This window comes from Myxocyprinus asiaticus, chromosome 26 (assembly GCF_019703515.2).
Source record: "Myxocyprinus asiaticus isolate MX2 ecotype Aquarium Trade chromosome 26, UBuf_Myxa_2, whole genome shotgun sequence".
NCBI lineage: Eukaryota > Metazoa > Chordata > Actinopteri > Cypriniformes > Catostomidae > Myxocyprinus > Myxocyprinus asiaticus.
In genome coordinates, this window is record NC_059369.1 from 44,058,301 (window position 1) to 44,071,163 (window position 12,863).

The window sequence follows — 12,863 nt, forward strand, 5'->3', positions numbered from 1 at the left end:
AATAAAAACTCTCAATCTGATTCATAGAATAGAACAGAATGTTTCCTCAAATTGAATGGAATAAAAAGTTTCCTCAAGTAGAATAGTATAGAATATAATGTTTCCTCGAATAGAAATGAAAAAATATAATGTTTCCTCAAGTAGAATAAAATAGATATTAGAATGTTTCCTTAAGAATATAAATAAATAGAATATTCCTAACATACTTTGTTGAATAGAATAGAATTTTCCCTCAAATATGATAGAACAGAATCTTTTCTCAAGTTGAATAGAATAGAATAGAATAGAATGTTTTGTAAAATAGATTACAGTACAATACAATGTTTCCTCAAATTGAATAGGACAGAATAGAATGTATCCTCAAATAGAATAGAATAGAATAGAAAATAATAGAATACAATGTTTCCTCAAATAGAATAGAACATAATAAAATGTTTCCTGAAGTAGAACAGAAAAGAATAGAATGTTTCCTAAAGTTCAATAAAATGGACATTAGAAAGTTTTCTTCAAGAATAGAATTAAATAGAATATTCCTAACATACTTTTTAGAACAGAATATAAACAGAATCTTTTCTCAAGTTGAATACAATAAAACAGATAAGAATGTTTCCTCAAACAGAATAGAATGTTTCATAAAATAGAATAGAATACAATGTTTCTTCAAACTGAATAGAACATAATATATTTTTTCCTCAAGTTAAATAACAGAATAGAAATAATAGAATAGAATGTTTCCTCAAATAGAATAGAACATAATAAAATGTTTCCTGAAGTAGAAAAGAAAAGAATGTTTCCTCAAGTAGAATAAAATAGATATTAGAATGTTTCCTTAAGAATAGAAATAAATAGAATATTCCTAACATACTTTGTTGAATAAAATAGAATTTTCCCTCAAATAGAATAGAACAGAATCTTTTCTCAAGTTGAATAGAATAGAATAGAATATTTTGTAAAATAGATTACAGTACAATACAATGTTTCCTCAAATTGAATAGAACAGAATAGAATGTATCCTCAAGTAGAATAGAATAGAAAATAATAGAATACAATGTTTCCTCAAATAGAATAGAACATAATAAAATGTTTCCTGAAGTAGAACAGAAAAGAATAGAATGTTTCCTAAAGTTCAATAAAATGGACATTAGAAAGTTTTCTTCAAGAATAGAATTAAATAGAATATTCCTAACATACTTTTTAGAACAGAATATAAACAGAATCTTTTCTCAAGCTGAATACAATAAAACAGATAAGACTGTTTCCTCAAACAGAATAGAATGTTTCATAAAATAGAATAGAATACAATGTTTCCTCAAGTAGAATAGTACGGAATGTGCCCTTGAATAGAACAGAATAGAATTTTTCCTTAAGCAGAATAGAATACATGCATTGTGAATGGTGCGTACCTTTTCATAAGGGTCAGAGTCATAGTTGAGGCCTATGCCACAGTCATCTGTGATCTCAGACAAATCTTCATCATCAAACTCCTCCAGACTGATGTCATGAGCTGGCCTGCACACACAAACACGACATAATCAACGCTCCATACACAACCACATTACAGTAACACACACTGCAAGGGCCTCACACAATAAACAGGTTAGATGTGTACTCAAGATGCAGAGTCACATCTAACCTAAGCAAGAGCAAAATGGTTACCTTTGCGTGAACAATAGTGGAACATACATAAACTAAGAAACTGCTGCTGTCAAATGCATTCCAATGGATCTCAGTGCTGCCCTTGACAGACTGAAGCACATTCTTAAAATAGTATGTGTTTGTATGTGTCCCTGGGGAATTCTGATCTGAATTATCAACTAATATGTCAGCTGATTGTGTACGCACACTGGTCTCCAGCCAAGCAATTCAACAAGGTCACTCAGTGATAGCACTCTATCATACACATAATGTATGTATATACACAAACACACCCATTTCAATTACACCCCAGCAAAGATGTGGGTCCTAGACTTTTATGTCGCAACATAATTTACAGCATTACTTCTCTCTTTCACCTCCCCTTTCATTATTGATAAGAGGGTTAGCATATGCTGCTAAATAAGGCCAGCCTCTGTTTTGCCATATTTGGCTGTGCCTTGGCTCAGCAAAATGCATTAACCCGGATTCTGGACTATGCCAGCTGCTAACACAGGGACGATTTCATCTCTGCCAAGCCCCATTCAGCTGACAGTATTGCTGCAATGCAGCGTTCCACAGTCACAGCACCACAATCACACACATCTCTAATGTTTGGAGGAAGTGGGAGCGGAGAGAGAGTCTTGTTTACTGACACTGAGTGTACTTGTTTGACATTATTGATATTTATTCTATAAAGATCTGGGTTTAGAAGCATAAGGCCCTGTGGTATTTTGCTACTAATATTAATCACAATATAATTCAGTGCTGGTCATGTGTTACACAATATGATTTAAAACATGTAACACAAACAGTTCCGTCTCTAAAACCGAGTATTTGTCATTGTAAGATAGCTGATACATATCTGAAACATCAGTTGAATTTTCATTAATGCACAAGGAATGAGTATGTGAATGTTGGTTCATGATTTAATATCACATATGTGAGTAAACACTACAAAATATTGTCATAGAAAAGCAGTTTTTGCATTAGGACTACTATTGCTAAACAATGGCATTCATATATTTGTGTTGTGGTGTATAATGTGTACATTTTTTGCTTTTTGGGGGGGAATTTAGTTTAGCAAATATAGCCTAGTGAACAGTTAATCAAAACATTTATTCGGATTTATTTGAATCACATGTGGCACAAAGGATTGTTCTGCTCTGTTCTTCCAGAATACCGGCATCCTCGACATGTGATCTGAGCGGGTGCCTATAATCTGAAATAATTTTCTCATCTTTGTTGAGAGACCTGGAATTATACATTTGTACTAAGATGGTCAAGGGAATACCACATCTACACAATACAAGTGCTACAGGAAGTGTGGGGTGAAATGTCACCTGAGTATCTGGGCAAACTGACAGCTAGAACAACAAGGATCTGCAAAGCTGTCATTGCTGCACGTGGAGGATTTTTTGGATGAGAACTCTTTTAAGTAGTTGAAGTAATTTTTTTCAAATTGTAATAGTAATTTTTCACGTTATTAACGTCCTGACTATACATTGTTCATTTCTTTCCATAAGAGCAAAATCTGTACATTATTCCAAACCTTTGGCCGCCAGTTTATAACACACACACACACACACAAAGACGGGCAGTAATGAATGGAAATGAATGGATGAGACTGCGACACAGCCTCAATACAGAACACACACACACATGCATGCACACTTACAGAACTACATGTCTGAACCCACTGTGGAGAAAGTTTACCCTCCCAGGAAAAAAAATAAAAAAATAAAAAATAAAGAATATCCAATTGTATAACTTGTGATAATATCTAGAAATTGAGTTACAGAAACCAAGCAACAATAAGGGGAACACTGAGGCCACCTATAGGCTATACTTGTCATTGCTATAAAATTGTCATGTTATTTTTTTTTTTACAGCAGATGGCAGCAGATGCCCCTAATGCATGACATATAGCAGCCTTTTCATAAATATTCAAGTTTGCTCTTTACTGAAGTGATGGTGAAAAACTGTTTTTGCTTATTTTACATAAAAATATAATGGTGTAATCTGAGCTCATTGAAGTTTAAATCCATAAAGTCCACCAAAATGCAAAGAAAATTAAATAAAATGTGATAATAACTATGCAAGATGTTAGTTAAGAGGTGTGGCACACAAAATGTGTCAAAAATATAAATACAGTTTATATGTTTATTAGAAAAAAACAGTGTTTCACAAAGACTGTTCCGGTACATTTTGACCGCGAACAGTACAAGTGTTAGCCCGGTATGAACAGATCTTGAGGGTTAATGTGCTTCTTGTTAATCATTGAAATATTAAAGGATTTAGAAGAATATCTCCACTGAGCAACTCCCCACTAACGTGTGTGTGTGGGTGTTGTGTCACTTCAAACTGAGGCTGCATGCTAAACCAGATTAGCCAGCCTGCCTCTCTCAAGCACTTTAATATGCCCATTTTAAGCAGCACTAAGCCAGAACTCTTCATTCTAATGCCAAAACAAAAGTGATCAACATCACCATAACATCAGCGAAGTCTTTTTTCCCATTCACAGTCCATGCTAAGCTTTTACCTGTGGTTCCACTGCATACAGGAAGCTCCTGGGAGAAGCTGTGCTCTAGACTCACAAGCGCTCTGTGATATTAGTTACAGACTCACAGTGAGGTATGAATTATGCATGGAGTTTAGATTCAGCAGTGGTCATGCTCATATTGCATCTACAAACACATTTAGTTTTGCATCATTACCTACATCATCTGTGCTCTAATTTGCAAAATATTAATTTAATAAATACATTCGTTCCTGGATGTATTCCATTTGCAAAGCATGTATCTTTTGCAATACTAGTGAAGAAGTTATTTAATGTTATTACATCTCTGGAATACTTCACTGTGATTGGTCACTCATGACATTTTGCAGTCAAATATTTTTTGTACAATGACAGCTAAACAGTATAATTGCTTTTTGTCCCAGGCAACTAATTTCCTACATATACAGGGATGGACTGGGAAAAGAAATCGGCCTGGAATTTTACATAGAAACTGGGACAAATTTGGGGGGGGGGTTAGGGTTTTTCATGTTTTTCTTGAGAAAAATGAGTTTTGAGATACGATATGATATATATATTTTTTTACACCCCTAGTACAGATGTGGGGAAAAAAATACAAGAAGGTCATCAACTGTGAGTCACAGCAACACAAAGATGAAAGTATTTAATTTCTCCAATCTTCAAAGCCGCAGATGGGACGTTATGCATTTAATTAATCATACATGAAACACCTGTTTTCTCAGTTAACTACGAACCTCTCCATAGACAGCCTAATCAATCTTTTAAATGAAGAGATTGTTTATTAATTTCTTTATTAAGGAGAATGTAAAAGCTCCTCATGTCCAACATCATTCCAAAGCCCCATTTTACATTCCAGTCTTCCCGATAACCAACAGTTGGCCCCTCCTAGCCTGTTCATCCTAATTACAAAAGATGGGGCGTGTTTCAGGCCCTAGGGATGCACAGATGCTGCCAGTCATCGGCTGTTGCCGTAGTAGCCTGAGCTGTGCAGGAGGTGATGTCACACCATTAAGAGAACACCACTGAGACACAAGGCAGGTTAAGTAGGGTGAGGTCACCTCTGCAGCTGTCACCATGACAACCACATCCCACCAGAGATGGGCTTAATTAGCTGAATCATGCATCTATTCACTAGCTGGTTTGTTTTCAAACAATAGTAAGTCCTGGACTGTTCAGTTTCTGAGGCATGCATTGAAAAAAACACACATAACATCTAAAAACATCATCTATACAACGTGATAATTACAAATAGCATTATAACATCTACAACCAAGTTAAGCTCAGTCGACAACATTTGTGGCATAACGTTGATAACCACAAAAAATTATTTCGACTTGTCTGTCCATTTCTTTAAAAAATCATAAATGTTGGGGGCCACACCTGGAGTCGCAAGTTCGAATCCAGGGCGTGCTGAGTGACTCCAGCCAGGTCTCCTAAGCAACAAATTGGCCCGACTGCTAGGGTGGGTAGAGTCATGTTGGGTTAACCTCCTCGTGGTCGCTATAATGTGGTTTTCACTCTCTGTGGGGCACGTGGTGAGTTGTGTGTGATGCCGCGGAGAATAGCGCTCAACAAGCCACGTGATAAGATGCACGGATTGACGTTCTCAGACACGGAGGCAATTGGGATTCGTCCTCCGCCACCTGGATTGAGGCGAGTTACTATGCCAACACGAGGACTTAGAGCGCATTGGGAATTGGGCATTCCAAATTGGGGAGAAAAGGGGGAAAAATCCAAAAAAGTTAAAAACTTACTAAACTTATCTTTGCAAACATACACCCAAAAGCAGGGTTACAGTTTATGTTATCATGGCAACAAAGTGGTAATATTGGCAATAACTTAACACAAATGAGATTAGTGAGCAAATTTATCACCCTAAAATTATGTCAATACGTACGTCTTGTGGCAATACTTTTAAAACAGTGAGTATTTTAACGATTATTGAGTCTAAATATTTTTTTGTGTAAATTAACATTATGCCACAATTGCTGTTAACTGATCTTGACTTCAGTTGAATCTTAAAAACATTCCTTCAAACTCAACATCAAAACTGATTTATTTTCACAGTGCAAAATTCGTCAGTGCACATTATTCCTAGTAGGGCTGGGCGGTATATCGACTTTTAAAGATATTTCGATATACTTTCAAATGAGAAACAGGATGAACTCCTTGTCTTTTCAGCCAACCCTGCTGTTGAACACAACATCACCGTGCAGCTGGGTGCAACTACAGTAACGCCTTCCAAAATGGTCAGAAATCTAGGGGTAACCATCGATAACAAACAAAATTTCACAGACCACATCTCAAAGACCGCAAGATCATGGGAGGCCTGGGTAGCTCAGTGGTAAAAGACGATGGCTAACACCCCTGGAGTTCGCTAGCTCGCTAGTTCAAATCCCAGGGCGTGCTGAGTGACTCCAGCCAGGTCTCCTAAGCAACCAAACTGTCCTGGTTGCTAGGGAGGGTGAAGTCACATGGAGTAACCTCCTCGTGGTCGCTATAATGTGGTTCGTTCTCGGTGGGGCACGTGGTGAGTTGAGCGCGGATGCCAAGCCACGTGATAAGATGCGCGGGTTGATGGTCTCAGATGCGGAGGCAACTGGGATTCATCCTCCGCCACCTGGATTGAGGCGAATCACTACGTGACCACGAGGACTTAAAAAGTGCACTGGGAATTGGGCATTCCAAATTGGGTGAAAAAAAAAACTGCAAGATCATGTAGATTTACACTCTACAATATTAGGAAGATAAGACCCTCTCTGAACATGCCACACATCTTCTTGTCCAGTCACTTGTCATAACTAGACTGGACTACTGTAATGCTCTCATTGCATGTGCAGTTAGACCCCTGCAAATGATCCAGAATGCAGCAGCACGTCTGGTCTTTAATGAACCAAAGAGAGCGCATGTTACACCACTCCTTGTCTCTCTTCACTGGCTACCGGTTGATGCAGGTATCAAATTCAAGGCTCTGATGCTGGCATACAGAACAGTCACTGGGTCTGCTCCAGCATACCTAAAATCATTTATGCAGAGCTACATGCCCACTAGAAGCCTGCGGTCGGCTAAGGAACGTCGCCTTGCTGTACCAACACAAAGAGGCACCAAAACACTTTCGCGGACTTTCGGCTGCACCATACCACGATACCACCTTCCCAACTCCATCCATGAAGCTGACTCATTTTCTGTCTTCAAAAAACGGCTAAAAACACATATTTTCCATGAGCACTTAACCAGTCACAAACAAAAAAAAAATCTAATAATAATAATTCCTTGTTGCACTTTAATTTGTTTTGAATGCTATTCTGATGCTAGAGAAACTTTCCATCCGCAGGCTTCTGGTGGGCGTGTAGCTCTGCATAAATGATTTTAGGTGTGCTGGAGCAGACCCAGTGACTGTTCTGTATGCCAGCATCAGAGCATTGGATTTGATACGTGCATCAACCGGCAGCCAGTAAAGAGAGACAAGGAGTGGTGTAACATGTGCTCTCTTTGGTTCATTAAAGACCAGACGTGCTGCTGTATTCTGGATCATTTGCAGGGGACTAATTGCGCATGCAATGAAAGCATTACAGTAGTCCAGTCTAGTTATGACAAGTGACTGAACAAGAAGTTGTAAAACTAATTCCATATTGTTATAAATTTACCCTCAATATTAAAAAAATGTATAATATTAAAAAACATTGTGAGATTTACGCTGATAAATAAGGTGGAAACGCATCATCACAGTCTGTGAAACAGATCAATGGCATGAAGAAATAAAAATATAGTGTATTTTAAACCTTCTTTTAACAACTTAAATATTTAAAAGATTGTTTCACTTTCATGGTAATTATGAATGAAAGACATTACAAAACAACATCTCTTTTTAAGAGAAAATAATGCTTGGACTTCATAGTTTTCCACTTATGCTCGTCATCTAACGACTCGTGAGACTTCAGAAGACACGAGGATGTTTCCGGGAACATAGTGAGCAATGATGCGCCCTGGTTTTTACAGTGCATTGTGGGATTTTTAAGGGAGCAAACATAAGCTGCAGTACAAAGAGTGTATTAAAATTCGTGCTGTTGCTGCAACCCCGGCTGCAAAGTCTTCTGCCCCGAAACAAAGCATGTTGCAAACTTCATTTACCATCTCACATGTGGCTTTGACTTACAACTGAACATTTAGCCCACTTCGTAGAAAATACAGAGATATATATCGTGTATCGCCATTTAGCCTAAAAATACCGAGATATGATTTTTGGTCCATATCGCCCGCAGCCCTAATTCCAAGTAAATCAAAGGTTTGTCTTTGTAATCTTTAATCAAAATGTAATAACTTGCTCCGCCTCTGAAACAAGTTTCCTTTTAGGCTGATGTCACCAAGCCCTCTTATTTTTCAATCCCTTCTCTCCAATCGCCTGATTCTGTAATGCCTACTTTTCATGATTCAATCAATTCCTGATAGATAAAGTCGTCTCTTATATTTTATTCCTCGTTGAATATCCCATTTCACTCTGAAATACGTCACATTACAGACAATTAAATTGGCTGTGAATGTTGTGCTGACTTGGCAGGCTGCCATGGTGCCACATGTGACTTTCATTCACACCTTTAATTCTGTTTCTCACCCCATGAAGACAAAGAGAATGAACTAAGCACTAAGGGACACTAATGAAGCAACACTAGAGAAAACCACTTGACTGTGTGAGTCTACATTAATTATGAAGAAAGGAGGAGGAAAGGAAAAGATAGAATGGTAGAGGAGGAGAGAGAGATGCAAGATGAAAAGATTAGATGGGCAAAGTTTTGCTACATTAGTGGATAAAAAAGTCGGGAAGAGGAACAAAGGAGAAAACTATCAAAACGTCTTAGACCACTAGTGAAAATGCTTCAAAAGTAATTGAAAAATTAACTGAATTGCACACACACAAACATCTCTTCTCCCCCATAATGAAATTATGACTGGTGACTCACAGCACTACAGCTGACATTCAATAAAGGTGAACCTTTCACCATGATCAATATATACGATCAGGATATACACACAGCGATTAGATCATGGGCCATTTGACACTCACCTACACATAGACATTACAAAAAACTTTACATTTTGGAAAGACATTTCAAACAGAATTAAGAAGAGCAAGAACATAAATAGCATTAATTTTAAGAAATACCACCAGGTCAATGTGATATAATGTGAAGGCAATAAAGCAAACAAAAAAACATAGTTAAATATGTTGGAAGGACAGGGGAATCTCTCTCATAATTAGCTAGATTTGGGTATCAGAACAGATTTCCTGATTTGATTCAATTCCGATTTACAAGCTTGATACAATTAGATGCTGATCCGAAGGAACCTGATCTTGGGATTTTAAGAATCGATATTGGAATTATTCAAATGAAGATCAATATTTGTACCCAGACCTGCTATTCACGACCGTTATTGCTCATATTTGGGGATATAGATTTAAACAATCCCCTCACACTTAATATTAAATTTCCTACTTACTCGTTCCACACCATTTATGCTACAAACAAGAATGATACCTCAAATACTTATTTTGGCTTATTTAGGAGAGGTGTGATATTCAGGGCCATTTCTGAGCGTATGGGGGCCCTAAGCGAAATCCTACTTCGAGCAAAAAATACCAAAGACGTGCATTAAAGGAGGAAACCAATCCATATACAGGGACCAGAAAACACTTGGCGGTGGGCTCTTTTGACTTGGGATGGTAAGCAACCACCCAGAACACCTTGGCAACCACACAGCAACACCCTGGCAACCAACCACAACACACTAGCACCATAAAGGTAACTTTTTGCATGAGCAAATACCCCTAACAAATTGCGGCACTCCCACAATTGCATTGGAAAAGTACAAATTGCCAGAACCAATAACAGTGACATAATCTGACTGGTTTCTGTTTTTATAGTCATGAGACTTATAGTGTAATGGAACTGAGCGGCTGTTTACATCAAAATGATTCATTTTCACATACTGATCAGACATGCATATGTTCTGCTTGGGAGCAGCTGTACACTTACATAAACAGCTTAAGGAAAGACAGCTCTTATAGGACTACTCTTTACTGCATTAGTATGTTTATGTGTTGCTTGTCTCTTTCTGTTTGCCTGCCCTATTTACTGTCTGACAGAGAAGGCTTTGGCTTTTTTAGAGAGCATCAGCCCTGAGATCACAGTGCATTACTTAAAGTAGCATTCTGCTGACTGAGCCATACCTACTTACACACATACAAATACACACTGCGCCTTCCATGCTATAAATCATCCCACACATAGAGGCATAGTGAAGTGTCTTGCCCCATGTAGAAAGGCAAGCATCACTATATTATCGCTCATCCAGTAATTAGGGTTCGTGATTTGAACAAACCCCTAAATCTAAGGATTAAACTTCAGAGCCAAATTCATCCAGTACCGTTTGTTCAACGGACATAATGTCTCGAACTGTGTGGCTTGTTGAGGAGACCTGTGTTACAACTCCTCAACGATTTCATACAATTGGCCAATCGCCTGGCAAACGATAAAACAGGTTTAAATAATTTCATAGATTTATATTGATGGAGGGACCCGCCACATCTAAGGAGCTGAATATCATAGAGACACGGGGTTGAGCTCTTTTAACTTGGGCAAGTGAGAAACCACCTACAACACCCTAGCAATGCCCTATCAACAAACCCAGAACACCCGAGCAACCATATAACAACAACACATTAAAAACTATTCACAACACCCGAGCAACCATATCAGCAACACCCTTGAGACCAGACACCACTCACATTTTCTTCAGAAAATGTTAAAATGACGTGACTTTGGCAACATTTTTGCAAAATGATATTACGTTGCTCCTTACACGTATCGCAGCAGTTTCGAGGTGAACTGTCCACTATGTGGCGCTAAAACCGAGTTAAATGTTCTCCAAAACAGATGAGGTTAAGATTAATGCTCTATCCAGTTTTAAATGAACAAACCGACCTCCCTACCCTAAACCTTAAACCTAAACCCAACCCATAGTGTCAGAAAAAGCAAATGTGAGATGAAAAACACAACTGCGTCATTTTGTGCTGCTTCGATAACACTTTGGGTTCTCGTGTGGACTTGTGTGCTCTTCAGGACTCATATCCCGCTCCTTTACATCACATGTGCAACGCTCTATCAGTCGAGCTACCGCACAATCTGATCACACTCGAACAAGCTTGTAAATGTAGTTGATTATGTAATGCAAACATTAAAATGAGTCATGCACTATAGTGAAAGTGTTTAGATGTCATAAGATAGCTATTGTGTGAGGAACAGGGTGAAAAGTAAGTGTTTATGAACTGATAATCTCCCATTTACTCGTGATTTGAGTGAAAGTGAATAAAAGTAATTGTTGTTGTAGTGCCTCTAGTGTTCATTTAACCAGGAAACTGCTGCGGTACGTACGAGCCACGCAAACATCATTTTGCAAAAATGTAGGTTTACTAACGTGATTCTGTGAGACCAGGTTGAAAAATCTACTGTCAAAAATGTCCGTAATTTTTACGGTAAAAAAATGTAAAAATGCGTAAAAATTATAATTTATTTAACAAGACAACACATGTAATTTTACATATAATATTTATTTATTTATTTATTTATTTATTTATTTTAAGTATGTAAAAAGTATGATTTTACCGTATAATTAACGGTAAAAATGTGTATTATGTTTAACAAGAGAATACGTGCACTTTCTTCATACTTCGGCCGTTCCCAGAAATCCCTGTTTGACCCATCACATTTAATTATATTTCATGGGTTTCTTCTTATTTTTAATATCAGATATGTACATTGGGGTGTTCTGTATTATATTTAGTTCCAGAAGGTTAGTAGCCATATCAAGTTTATATCATTTCATAACATAAACGGTAGTGAACCGTAAAATATACAGGCATCAAAATGACATCCCGTAGTGCCTGAAACATGGTCACCGTATTTTTTACGGTAAATTTCTGGCAACCACAGCTACCGATACTTAACCGTAAATGTAACAGAATGGTTTTTACAGTGTACTTTTTATTAAAACTTCATTTTTTTACCTTAATTGTAACTTTATTTTTATCAATTTAATCTTTCTTTTTTTAATGACAATGTACAGTACATTTGTCTTTGGTTATTATACATAATTTCTAAATGGTCGCTATGCACTATTTTTGTAAGCACAGTATTAATGTACAATTATTAGTGATGCCAATCAAGCACATTAAAACTGACAGTGAAAACAGAGAAACTGACAGAAAGAGAGAGACTGCGTTTTTCCTTTCCATTAAAATAATCCTGAGACATTAGAAATGCAGACTGCAGACCTTTATTTCTACTTACAGAAGACATGATTATGGGAGGACAAGAGAAGATATAGGTGGTGTGACATGTTAGACTTTTGAAATATTTTGTCAGCCCATATCTCATCTTATTAGGGAAATTAAGTTTAAATGGAGGATGTTCCTTTGTGCTTCACGCAATTGTGTGTTTGCCAAGACAGAATGGTCCCTGTGAGCAATCATTTCACCTGAACTAAATCTAAAGTTTATAGGGCATTTCAATACCAACATACTCACACTAATGCACTCAATGTCAAGAGTGACAGGACGACCAGCAGGCCATAACTGCCATGGAGAAAATAAAAAAATGAACTGTCACTCATAGGATGGTATTAGAATTTCCGCTTC

General features: G+C 37.4%; 1 protein-coding gene across 1 annotated transcript in view; it reads right to left on the minus strand.

The window, feature by feature from the left end:
• The window catches only part of LOC127416676 (C-Jun-amino-terminal kinase-interacting protein 2-like), a 45,337-nt gene that overhangs the window by 30,418 nt on the left and 2,056 nt on the right, over positions 1–12,863 (minus strand). The window contains exon 2 of the mRNA XM_051656159.1: positions 1,404–1,509. Coding sequence (XP_051512119.1) covers positions 1,404–1,509 — 106 coding nt within the window. The remainder of the gene's footprint in view (positions 1–1,403; positions 1,510–12,863) is intronic.